The sequence below is a fragment of the Calidris pugnax genome, unplaced genomic scaffold (genome assembly GCF_001431845.1).
Source record: "Calidris pugnax isolate Ruff unplaced genomic scaffold, ASM143184v1 scaffold12, whole genome shotgun sequence".
Lineage (NCBI taxonomy): Eukaryota > Metazoa > Chordata > Aves > Charadriiformes > Scolopacidae > Calidris > Calidris pugnax.
The window spans coordinates 525230-538699 of record NW_015090767.1 but is presented as its reverse complement, the minus strand read 5'-3'; the positions used below and the strand labels follow the sequence as shown (position 1 = coordinate 538699).

Sequence of the window (13470 nt, the reverse complement as noted above, 5' to 3'; positions counted from 1 at the left end):
TTTGTAGGGTGAAATGGGTGCGAAAGGACAGGATGGCGTTGCCGGGCTTCCGGGCCAAAAGGTATGTCCGTGTCTATTGATATGTAATTTGACTCCCGGGAAGTGTTCATTACGTCAGAGGCTTATCTGTAATTATGTACAGAAATGGGAGAATGGAACCCTTCTGTTAGAATGTTAGAAATGTTAGAAAATGAGCTCCTCTTCCCTGCACTGCCATGTGTTTGCAGCACACTGGAAAAGCCACTGGGCCCAATAGTATTCTCTGCAGGTGCACTTATTTGTTGGTGTGGGGTTTTTTCCTAGGAGTGAGGACTGCCATGCAGAACCCAAGGCTCATTCCACCCATTCCACTCTGCAGCTTGTGGTCTGCAAGCCTAGGCAAGAGCTCTTACCTTCTCAACAGGCCATGGGGTGGAGCTTTGAGATAAACACCACTGACCTACAAGCAAAGAGTTAGGAATAGCCGTGGCTAAGGAAGCCTGTCAGCCTATCTCTGTATTCAACAGGATAAGTTTCACTGGATTTCAGAATGTTAGTGTGTGAATTAAGGCAGTTGTACAGGTTTACTGAGCTCAGAGCTAGTTACTGGTACTAGGGAAAGTCCACCAGTATAAAATCCAACATCTTCAGTGTAGAAGTCAGTCCTCATAACATTGAGGAAACAGTGTTGCTAGAGTGGCTAATCATTTGGCCCTTTGTGATTTTTATTTTTTTTTTTTCTGTTCCATATTAACAGTTGAAAGAAATAGTGGATTTTCTGCATATACATGGAAGCTGGTTAATACATAAATAAATACAATTCTTAGATACAAGTGTTAGTGAACCTCACTGTGTTTTTATGTTTATTCTTTTTTAATTTCAGTGGTGTCTTTAGCATTGCTAAATTTAAATCCTCAGTCCTCGATTCTGTCAGTCTGGGTTCTTTTTCATCATATAGTTCAAGTTTCTGTTCTTTCAGTCCCATAAACAAGCATGCCTTTTAAAGGCAGCTGTTGCTGCGAGAGTCTTAGAATTTCAATATTGCACTTTCTTGGTTGACATTCTGCTTTCACATGTATGCAAAATTTTAGTAATGGCAGAGGGTTTCGTTTATTTTGTAATTATCGAAACTTCTGAGTACTGAAAGAAGTAGACCTTCACCTCAACCGTCAGGTTTAAAATCTGTGATTAACAGAATTATGAAACTATCTTTTAGTCTTACTGTTTCTGTCTCAAATTGTGTTATGTTAAAAATGGGAGGTAGATATATAACATTACTAAAGAGATAGGTTGAAATAACATGCTGATGCTAAGGTCTATGTGGTAGAAAAATGGAGAGCAGGCTGCAAAGATGTTCCAAGGACTTTGCAGTGTTGAGGGACTGAATTGTAAAGTGCCAAGTAAAACTCAGAGAAAGGATTGGTAAAGTGATGTAAATGAAGAAGAAAAAGCAGACATTATGTATTTCATAGACACTGACTAGGTAATTACAGAATTGGAATTACAGATCAATGAAAACACACACTCGCTGTTAAGTACTAGTCAAATAAACAAATAGAATTTTGGAATGATTAGGGAGAGCATGGGGAACAAGGCAGAAGCATCTTAATGTCACTATTATTAGTGAAACTGTATTGTGCTGCATCTTGAATGATGTCTATGGTTCTGGTTCCCATGATCTCAAGGTGGACCTAATGGTACTGGAAAAGGTTCAGAGGAAGTGTTCAAGAGTGACCAAGAGCACTGGGCATCTTTCAGTTCAGGTGTGACAATGTGGACTTCAATTTGAAAGAAAGACAACTGAGATGAAATATGCCCTATTCTGTGCTCTATATAATCATGAGTGGAACAGAAAAGGTTAATAGGGATTTATTTATTTATTTTACTCTCCTTTTCAGTGATGAACTAGAGCATCAAACCTATCTGATACCCAGTTCAAAAAGGGTAGAAAGCGCTCGTTCTACCTATTACCTGATTCAGTTTGAACGCTCTGCCACAGGATTTAAATGGGTCTGAAAATTTATTGGAAATTTGGTGGAATAAAAATCCATGGAGTGTGTCAGACAGACATTGTTGCTTGTCTGAAAGTCCTTGAGCTCTAAGATGCTAAAGTCTGGGAAACCCACTGGAGAAGTCTCTACTGTTGCCCTGTTGTTATCTTTTCTGTAGACATCTGCTGTTGCCACAGTTGTATTTATATACTTGACGAGGGAAACCTTTGATTTCATACAGCTAGACAGTTTTTGCTTTACTGTACTCCCAGATGTGAATTAATGGAAGGAGTTATTGTAAAACATTGTAGATTGAATGAGATTTATCTAGAATGAAGCTGTGTTTTCCCTTGGCTCCTTCTGCAGTTTCTTCTCTGATGTTATCTTTCTTTAAAATTGCCAGGCTACATTGCTTTTCCACTACAAGTTATTACTACAGTTTCCATGGTTAATACTGTTTGGGGTTTTTTTGCTTAGTGCCTTGCAGATCCACTGCCAGGCCAAATCCCAAAGCTCCTGTTAGTTTATGTAAGGATCAACAGTTAGATCCTATTTAATAGCAAGACACTGTACTTTTCCTGAACATTATAAGTCTTTTAATTCAGACTACATAAAAGCTATACTGTTGTTGCAAATTAAAAATTGACTACCATGGAATCTGAAACTGGCAAAACCAAAAGCTGTTTGAAAAAAAAAAAGAAAAAAAAAAAGGCAAACAAAATACTTGTACATGCATAGCTAGATAGAGAAACTGAGATCCAGCCACCCAGCTTCTGCTAGCTGGAGTTGTCATCCCTATGCAGAGTAGTACAGTGGAATTATTAGCTCCTTCCTGGAGATAGAATCACTTTATTTTCCCTGTGTTGTGAATGGTGTTAACATGTTCTGTGTCTCAGTGGATGCATCAAGAGCTATGTCAATTTGTGTGCGTCCGTTATTTTTTTGCTCCTTTTTCTGGGGTGTTCTGGATGCTAAAAATGTACATAGATTCAAAGACAACTGAATTAAGTAAAGGAGTAAAAATATTCTGAGCACTGTTATGTACAAGGATGTCTCCTACATTTCAGGAAGTGGAGGTATAGATGATGCAGTGCTGGGAGGGCGTTCTCAGGAGCTTCTCCTGCTCGTTAATCCTCCTAAACCCCTCAATACGCATTATCTTTTGTTGGAAATGTTACATTTGTTTGACTGGTATGGCTATTTTTTTTTATTTCTGCATTGAATCTTTCTAAGCTTGGTGCAGATATGCCCCCTGAATCACTAATTAGAAATAGGGAAAAAAGAGGCAATACAATTATTTTTATGCAAATGCAGTTTGAGGCTTCAGAGAGCAGAGGGGCTCTTTCTGATACACCCCAAAACTATTCACTGCAATACTGCATTGCTCATACTTTCTTCACTGGGAAAGGTTCAGAGAAAAAATACATGGCAGATCTTGCTCATGTTGCTGTGAGTAAAAAATGATATCAATTCATTTGAACCTATTTTAGAAGTTTAGCTTAGAATGAGATAAACTTGTCTATTAAAAGGCCTGTAGAATTGATTAGCTCAAACATACCTGACGTAGTAGTGAAAAACTAAAGTTAGAATAATCCTATCCAATATGCTTTGTTACTTGAGAATCTTACCAGGAGAGTCTCCCCGGAAAATGCTCTATGGTAGTATACTTAATTTTCAAGATACGTGTAAATGGTGAGAAATCTGTAAGGCTTCATGTATGGCCTTAACTTTCAGGGAACTAACATTTGAAAATAGATTATGCACCTCGCATATCTTCAGTCTGTCTTCAGATAGAAATGACCTTTGGCCATCTGTCATTTGTAAGGCATATTATAGCTGAAAACATAATTTCCCAGTCACTGAATGCTGCAGTGGTTTTGAAGAGCTGTGCTAGCGAATCGGTGCAGATCTAAGGGGTGTAGACTGCTAGGAGGCTCCTGCCATTTGAGAGTTTGGAACTGCTAATACAGAGAGCAAAGTTTAAGTCTTGATGACTCTATGGTGACATACGAATAGCCTTAACTCTCAAAAGAAAACAGATGAGTGTTCAGACCATGGTTCTGCAGTTTTGCTGATTTTTCTGCTGTGGTTCTTGTAAGCTGCCAAAGTAAAACATGAGGTTCCTACTGACTGGCAACACACTATAACGTGCCTATTGTCTCATCTACCTTCAGGGCAAAAGCAGTCAGTGTGATAGTGCTGATGACCCATGCAGAGAGTCAAGAATCAAATGCAGTTCCTGTGGAGCCCTGCCTCAGGCACCCAAAGTCACACCTCAATAGATTGGGGACACCATCACATATATAACACTCTCTTTCATATCTAACTATTTAGTTTCTTCATCTCTGTTCCCCTTTTTAGGGAACTGTCTTAAGAGATACTTTTTAAACAGTAGATCATACTTAGGGCAGCAGAGGAAATTCTTGAAAGTATCAGAGAGAGTTCTGTGGTGTTAGTTACAGTTCTAAAAAATAAGAGGGTGGTAGTCCTCTCTTGGAAGGAAACTTGCTTCATTTGTAGACTGCCAAAAGATATGGAATATATTGCCATGGTCCTCTTCCTGCAATCAGGACTGATATGTAGCTCAGCCTTCTGGGGATGCTTCTTCAAGGTATCTATCAAATCATGATACAAGAACAACTGGAATGTTGTGGTAAATCAGAATCGGTATGCATGCGAGACCTTATGCCTTGGCCTTCTGGAGGTGTTCACCGAAGTCCGTGAGGAGAGAAGAAACCCATGTTAAGGGAAGCACCGTGTTAACCTAGTTTTTAGCGGTTAGAAAGTGAAATTGTCTTTGGATACACTTCTGGAGCCATTTAGTATAATTGGATTGCAGCCAGAGTGCTGGCTGTATGGCCTGAGAAATTAAATCTGTCCCTGAAGCAGAGATTTGAGATGACTGGAATGCTCTAAGGTGTAGGATGACAGTCACCTATCGGCTGCGAATCAGGCTTCACAAGCTCTAGGCAACCCTAATCCAGCAGTTAGACTAACCTCACTATGACAACAAGAACTGATTGCTCTGCCATTAAGAATGGTCTTCATCGCACCATTGGTGCGTGCAGGGTCACACCACTGGTGTAATCTGAGCAAGGTTGATACAATGCTGGAAAGTATTCCTATTAACAAAGTTTGATTATTTTCCTAGTGATCCTATCATACAGAAATGGTGAGAAGACAGTCCTGCTGGTGAGACCCACAGGTTTCTCTTTTACTGAAGTTGTAGTGTTTTATTCCATACAGGTTGCACGTGTGCAGGGCCTTTCCATAGCATCTACTGGGGGACTGACTAAGGATGGTCAAGTCCTGCGCTGTGCATTTTGTATTGGGAAAGAACAGGGCTAGTCTCTCCACTCTTCCAGCCCAGGAAACAATTAGACTTTGCATGAAGCATATTGTGTGTTGGATCCTCCTGTTGTAATAAAATTACAGGCCTTCCAAAGAGTCTGACAACTTAAGAAGCTGTACACTTTGAACCATGGCTAGAAGGGCAAGTATTCCAGCCTTAAAGCCACCGGATCTTTCTGTTCTCATTTACAGGGAGTTCATTCTGTCCCTTTCCTTTCCTGAGCTTTTTGTAAACTTGAGCAAGCTGGGTTTGATTTGCTTCTGTACAGTTGAGATTTTTCTGTTTCCTGCACTTTTTATATCACTCCGCTGAATGCCTCAAGTCCTTTTCTTCTCTTTTCTTCTGGGTCTATAATGCCATGACAAATGAAGTTCCAAATTGAAAGTTATTTATGTGGTGGTAGGTGATGTAGTCCTGTTTGGTTGGTTTGGGTTTGTTTTTTTTTTTTGGTTGGTCTGTGATGTCTTGGCAGTCAAAATAAATCCCTCAACTGTTTGGCATATCACTTTCTAGGGGATGGAGACAATTTCTGTGTACATGAAAAGTTTAGTGGGAGAGTTTCTGGTTGTGACAGATAGGTTGCCACCATAGCATGTACTTTGACATAAGGTACTAAGCCTCTTGGGGAGTTACGGCTTATGTGTTTTATGGGTCCTACTAGCCAAAAAACTCCTCAGCTTCTGAGAATGTGCTGATGGCAGCAAGGCTCGAAGGACTCAGGCTGCTGAAGATGAGCAATTGGCTCTGATATTGGCCATTCCATATTTGTCTGTATTTTCCAATTATGAAAGTGCTTTTTCTTCTTTCTCTGTCACTACCTTCTGAAAAATAAAACTGTTGTGGCCAGAAATGTAATTCAGAAAAGACTTACCAAACTGTTTGTCAGTTCCCCTTTATCCAAACCTCCATAGTAGTTGCTTTCTTATAGTTCATTATATGTATATATATAGTTCATAGTGATGAAGATGATGCATGTTTCTTAAACTACATTTTGTGTAATACTTGTAACACCATTCACTTTTAATACTTGACTTTCAAATGGCTTAGCTTTACTGTTGTAGTTTTTTGCACTAATTTTTTGCAATCTAGGTTATAAACAGACATCCTAAAATATTAAATACATTGAGTAAGCTTTTAAAAATAGCTGGTTTTGCACAGTAAGCCTGAAAAAGTAGTGAAATATTCAATATGCTGTGCATTTGTTACTGCCCTGTATGGGTGCTCCGGCAGTATATTAATAAAATAAACAGTTTAGACAGACTGAAAGGAGAAAGAAATGCTTATGTGAATAAAAACAGTGTTTATCACTGAACAATTTAGATTTATATTCAAAGCCAGACTAGACAAAAAAACTGAGTGTACATTTCCAGAGTTATACCAACTGTACGAGTGCTATTTGTACTTCAAGAGTCATGAAAATGAGATTGAGTTTACTTGAAACTGTGCAGTAGATATCTGCAAAAGAATTGTTCCTCCTGTTTTTTAACTTGCACATACTTGTGACAATGGCCTAACAAAATGTATGTGAACTCACATATTTTGTGAGCTAGAATATAAAAGGACTAGAATATATAATGCTGTTTCTGGTGGTGTTTTTCTCATCTAGCTGTGTGAGATAACTATCTGTAACTTCAGTTTTCTCAGGTACATAATCAGTATGTTGTCTTCAGTTTTAACTGACTCTGAAACCTAACACTGATGATTTTATTCTTGTTAAATTTGTTTACCCTTTTGTAATAGGGTTCTCTTTATATTTGGTACAGGTAAGGAAATGATTAGTAAAAGGGTCTCCAAAACGTGATATAGATACCATTTGTGGTACGTGCACTGCATCAAAACGGCATGTTAATACTTCCTGAACAGCTTCCTTTGCCTTACCCGATGGGAAGAGCTCTCCTTCCCCTAGTGGTATCTGAGAAACTGAGTTTGAAAACTGCTGCATTATCAAGTTAGTTTTTTAAGAAGTGGTATTCAGAAGCTCAATATAAAGCATGGCTTAGAAATGTCCAGTTCTTTGTTTTCCAACATGATTTAAATATATATACATTAATTAAAAATTTTGGAAAAAATTATAAATTACATGCTAGTATAGCACGTGACTTCAAATTCCTTTCAGAAATGCTTTTAATACCCATCTCCATACTGAGTTACTGCAGGGTAAGGTCCTCAGGGCCAGCTATGTCATAAAATCCACAACCGGAAACTTGTTAAATCGTGTCATCGTGAAGATCCTTGTGACCATTGACTTGCTTTTCCCATTGCTCCAGCTGGGCCATGGAGACACTGTCTAGAATTTTCCAAGGCATATTTGACTTTGCTGAAGAGCCATGGATATATGGCCTATGATGCCAGTTCAGCATATGCTCCTAGAGCATAAATCACTCATGCAAATACACAAATCTGAGGAGACATTGGTGTTGAGCTTACAGTAATGCAGTCTTTTCCTTGCAGCTGTCTTGAAAGATCTCTGGACACAGTGCCTTCCACATTTCATGTGCTGTATGGATACTTGACAGGGGTCAAGATATTTCCGAAGTAGCTCATCAGCATCTCTGAAAAAGCTTCCAAAAATGTATGTGGAGCACTGGATAGGTACTGCTTAAAGCCGTCTTACTCAGTTTGTTTGTCTTTCATTCAGTGCCATCCAATTTCTGAGCTGCTGTCATTGCTAATCAGTTATATTTCAATATTTTTAGATCAGGTAGGGACATAAATTGCGCCAGTTATGCAGCTTTTGAAAAATCTTTGTACTGCTTTACTCTGGAGTCTTCAAAAGAGATAAAAAGAGTATAATCACTAACACAGGAAAAAGATATATGGCAGCAGAAAGCTTTTCAGTGTAGGAGAATTGTAAGCTGTAAGAATGTAAAGCTGAAAAAATATTTTAATAGGAAATATAGTACAAATTTTATAAAGTAGAGTTTTATGGGTAAACAAGTAAATTGATTAACCTCAAAAAGACAGACAATGGTTTTCCAATTGGAAAGTTTATTACTAAGTTTAAGGTCTTGAGTTTGAGAATTGCTGGCCATTGGAAATCAGGCAGCTGGGCACTATCTATTACAGCAAGAAATTTGGCACGAGTTTTGTATTCTTTTTGTGTACAATTAACACATATCTGATTTTAAGAGATGGATGAATATGAAAATAGTAGCTCTGGATAGCATTCTGATCCATAAATATGCTTTCTAAAAATTTTACTGGGCAAATATACTTTAGACCATTACGTTTTACAAAACTTGCTTCATTGCTTCAGCATGTATAGTTCTTGCTCGCTTGCTCTCACTCTCTCCTTAGCATTACAAGGAAGTGTTTTGAATAGCCTTTGATCATAAATTTGTTTCCAGAGAGCTGTCTGCTGTGCTGACTTATTTTTGCCTTATTAGGTGATTTTTGCAGTTCACAACTCCAGAAACTGTTGAGCTCCCTGTTTTTTCTAATCCTCAAGCTAAATGACAGCAGTTCAGTTCGGTTCTCGACAGAAAACTCCACGGAATCAAATTGTCTTGTGTGCAGTGACACTGCTGGGGTGTTACTTCGATTCCGGAGGGAATGGTGTTGGTGTCTGCTGTAGGTTGTCTACTGTTGGTGAGCAGAGACTTGATTTTTGATTAAAGATTCATTGCTTGTTGAGGCGGGGAGAAAAAAATGATGCTTCAGTCTGTCGGCTAAGCCATTTGAGGAAAGTTGTGGCATTGTCTTCTGTCCTTGGTGCGGTTTCCCTCAAAATCAGATTGGCACATCTCAGTAGAACAAAAGCAGAGCCAGACGCTGCTGTTGGTGTTGCTCAGCGTCACAGCCGTGGGCTCCTTCAGGCACTGGTGAGATAAGAGTGGGGTGGAAAGGGCATGCCCACTGGTGTCAGAGCCAGCAGAAGGCCGTGGTGGCCGCGGGCACTGCTGTGGTGTGAGGTGTGGCTGGAGGAACCAGAGGTCACCCTCTGCCTCACAGGGGCCTGGGCTGCTGGGAGCACAAGGCCGGCCGGCCCGCTGCCAGGCAGGACAGGCTTTTGTTAGCATCTTATGTAACGTGGAAGTAAGAAATAATGCGGCTGTTAAATAATGCGGTCGTTAAATGCAGCTCTTTGTTCCCTAATCAGAGATTCATGAATAGTCCAGCTGTGAGCCTGCCTGGCTCTGGGATTCCTGACTGTGTTTGAAAAGCCTCAGTCAGGACCTTATGGACTTGGGAAGGGCGGGGGGAGGCTTGGGGATTTTTCTTCAATTGTTCTTGAATTATATTTATTGGGTTCTTTCTGTGAGGTCTCTGTGGCACACAGATTTGTTTTGTCCTTCGGTTGCAAGGGCTAGAGACTGTAGGTCTGGTATTCAAAGCCTCACACGTATCATCAGGAGGTACAGCTTTAAGAGAAATTCCCCATTGTTGCCAGACGGAGTGTGTTGGCAGCGAGGGACCTCCTGCAGGAGGTGGACGCTTTGGAGAGGAAGGAACTTTCTCACTGTACTGCAGCGTTGTAGGGCTTGTCTGACACGTTTTGCTTAGTTTTGTTTGTTTTCTTTTGAGGAATTAGATGTTGAACCTCACCAAATACCAGATTTCAGACCTGATGAATCATTGATCTGTATTAGGATCATTTAGAAGCTAATAACTCCTGTTACTGCAATTTATTTAATCTATGTATAACAGTATTTTCTCCTACAGTATTTTCTCCGTGGCTAACAACTTCTATTACAAGCAGTGCATAAAATTTAAAAAACCCCAAAATGTTAGCCTCATGTAATAGAAATTGTGCATGTAGTACAAAGTGTACAGAGGTTAAAGATAATACTGCTGGCTGCTGTGACTTATGACCTATTAACATTAACTCTTCTCTGCCCTTTTTTTTGGTGGGTGAACCATATTAGTCATATAATTATTTCAATAAATCCAAATAAGAAGTGAATTTGTAATGTCAAGACTATATTCTTCCCTCAAAACCCCTTAGAAATTATAATGTAAGTTTTATCTTCCAAATTCCTTGTAAATTACTTTTTTTTTTCATTTGTAGATTGACAAAAAAAAAAATCCTGCTTTTTATTCATATAATAAAATCATCCATAGGCATTGAAAAACGGGATGTTGTGGATTTTTTTTAATTCCCACCACTAGCCAGTATTTATCAACCCCTAATATTCATACTGCGTGTTTCAAGTCTGGATCAATTAAATCAATGTGACACGCTGAGGCCAGGCCAAGTCTTGTCTAATCAGCAGTCAGCACTGTTACTCTGGCATGAGGCTCCCAAAAATAGAAACGCAAGAAGTTAAACAAGTAAGTGGAAGGGCACTAAAAGAAAAAGTGCTGCTAATTCCACTGTTGACTTTCTGTCTAATGGATTCTTGTTCCCAGGCCATGCTAAGTAAAACAACTGGCGCAGGGTGTGTTCCTGCAGATGGCTCAGCAGTGACACACGCAGCCCAGCTGGCTGACAGGTGTTTGATTTGTATTTAACAAGTACCCCACACAAGCCAGATTTTTTTTTTTTTTTTTTTTTACGGATACTGAGAAGCTCGTCAGCTGATGCTTCCTCTTCAGAATTAGCACCCCTTTCACTACTCTCCCTTTTTGTTGTTGAATGGCAATTCTGCTGATATTCTCTTACAAATGAAGATGGTATTGTTGTAGTTTGTAATAAGGCAGATACTAAATAGGAGAAATTAATCCATAGTTAACTTTATTTAATAGTTGTAACCTGTTAACTTTATGTGTGAAGATACACAACGTTTTATTTATAGCTATTGAACATAAGATGTCAAGAAATGTTTATTCAGCTCTCCCCTTCTTAGAACAAAAATTGACTTAAAGAGTATGCATGGAAGGAGAATGGCAGACTGCTGGGGTACGGCTGTCACACCCTGTGCTCCTGTGTCGTCCCAGAATGTGAGACTGTCTTGGGACGTCCTCGTGCAATGTAGCACAAACCTGGAGTAAAAGAAATTCCCTGCACAGGGGAGCGTGTAGTATCGATAGAGATGCACCGAAGGCTGCGAGGGAAGAGCGAAGGTGGGAAACTGCTTAAGCTAATTAACAGAGGAGAATAGTGCCTAACGCTATTCGTTATTGATTTTTTTGGTAAGCTACAGAGCATTATGCTGAGTAATTGGAGAGGGATTTTCTCAATAGTGGCCTGTTTACTTAATTACACTTTTGGTGGTTTTTTTTGTTTTAATAACTGAGTGGAAGAAATAATGACCTTTGTGGCATTTGTTAGTCACTGCCATGATAGCAACTGTGCTGTCAAAACCAGCAGTGGGAATTGTAGAGTATCAGGATGCTCTAACAAATCATCTTTGATGAGTTTGGCTCTCAAAGCCAGAACCAGCCATAGGATGCGTGATGTAACAGTGACTATGGCCAGTTTGTCTTCCCACCCGTCCGACTCGCCATCCCCATTTCTTCATACTTTAGTCTGAGCATCTTTCTTTCCTGGTATCAAATCCATGAAGCAGAATAAGGTGGGATTTCAGGAACTGTTAACAAAAATGTGGGACTCTGCAGTGACAGGGTTATAATGCCAGTTGTGAAACAGCCAGAAGAAATATCACCCTGCAGAATATAGGGTACTGGCAGTACTTCTGCTGAACCTCAGAAGAATGAGAAAGGAATGCAGCCGGAGAAAGGGCTGTCAGAGTAGTGTTGATTCTCTAAATAAATACTGGGTTTTGGTGAGAGGATGATTAAAAAATTATGCAGGGAGCCTGTGCCCCTCAGACAGTGGACTAGCTTCTTTCTGTCAGGCACCCCAGATGTGGGATATTCAGTAGGCTAGTAAGCCTCTAAGAGGTTAAGAAAAGGGCCTGAAAGGAAAAATTACAACCCTACTAGGCTGAGATGTCACTGTTCCCTACAAAGCTGATCAGAATTGAGAGTTATGGGGTACACTTGGAGACTTACCTTTAGGGAGCAGTTCCTGGGGCTCCTGTGCTGACAGTAGATCTGCTCTTCCCAGATTCACGGGTGGGGAATTGTCTGTTGGAGCACTGGATACATGGTTGGTATACCCTCTTTATCCAAACACTAGCCCGTCTCCAAAATACATCAAATGTCAAAAGACATTGTTTTTGAAGTGAGGAGATATATTTCTTGGGAAAGTCTTAGGCTTCCAAATGTGTGTGTGTTCAGCCTAGAAAAAAACGGAAGCTGAGGGGAGACCTTATCACTCACTACAACTCCCTGAAAGGAGGGTGTAGAGAGGTGGGGGTCGGTCTCTTCTCCCAAGTCACAGGTGATGGGACAAGAAGAAATGGCCTCAAGTTGCACCAGGGGAGGTTTAGATTGGATATTAGGAAATATGTTTACATGGAAAGGGTTATTAAGCCTTGGAATGGGCTGCCCAGGGAAGTGGTTGAGTCACCATCCCTGGAGGTTTATAAAAGACGGGTTGACATAGTGCTTAGAGACATGGTTTAGTGATGGGTTTTGTCAGTGTTGAGTTGACGGTTGGAGTAGATGATCTGAAAGGTCCCTTCCAACCTAGACAATTCTTCAATTCTATGATTTGAAGTGGAGACATGGAAACTGCATCTTGAACTGCTTTATCTATTGATAGTTGATAGGAAGTTTGCAGCTACACAAGCACACCAGCAATATGATATTTCAGAAAAAGTACTCATCCTATATTAGAAATTCCAATCTATTTGTGGTCAATTTATTTTTGATTCACCTTACATCCTTAGCTTTGCTACTGTTTTTGGTTTTTTGCATTTCATATCTGTGTGGTTACACACTAGACTTAATAGTGTTTAATGGCCTGCGGGACAGATCTTTCTTAGTGTAAACTGACATTTTTAACAGCTGAGAATCTGCGTCCTGAATCTTTAGGTTATAGAAACAGATGATGATGACAATAATAATAATTCCTGTAGTTAAAGAACAGCCTCTGACATCTAAGAGGTTGGTTGTACAAACAGGTTGATCAATGCTGTTTACCTTGCTAATATAAACCTGGGGCTACAATTATTATGGTGAATATAATAGTCATATTTTACTATTTTGAAAATACCTCAGCAGTTCATGAGTATTGGATAATGCTTTTAAATTTATTTTTAAACATTATTGTTTGAATATGGTTTTAGCAAGGCCAATTATATGAATTTCCAGTTCTGCTGAAACTTTAATAGGATTTAAATTTGCTTTAATGCCCTGTTA

General features: G+C 39.6%; 1 protein-coding gene across 9 annotated transcripts in view; it reads left to right on the top strand.

Moving 5' to 3' along the window:
* The window catches only part of COL19A1 (collagen, type XIX, alpha 1), a 193384-nt gene that overhangs the window by 47584 nt on the left and 132330 nt on the right, over positions 1–13470 (top strand). For all 9 annotated transcript variants that reach the window (XR_001411381.1, XR_001411380.1, XM_014936919.1 and 6 more), the window contains exon 10: positions 8–61. Coding sequence is in view for 7 of the 9 variants with exons in the window: in XM_014936919.1 (XP_014792405.1) it covers positions 8–61 (54 nt within the window). In the remaining 2 variants the exon portion in view is untranslated. The remainder of the gene's footprint in view (positions 1–7; positions 62–13470) is intronic.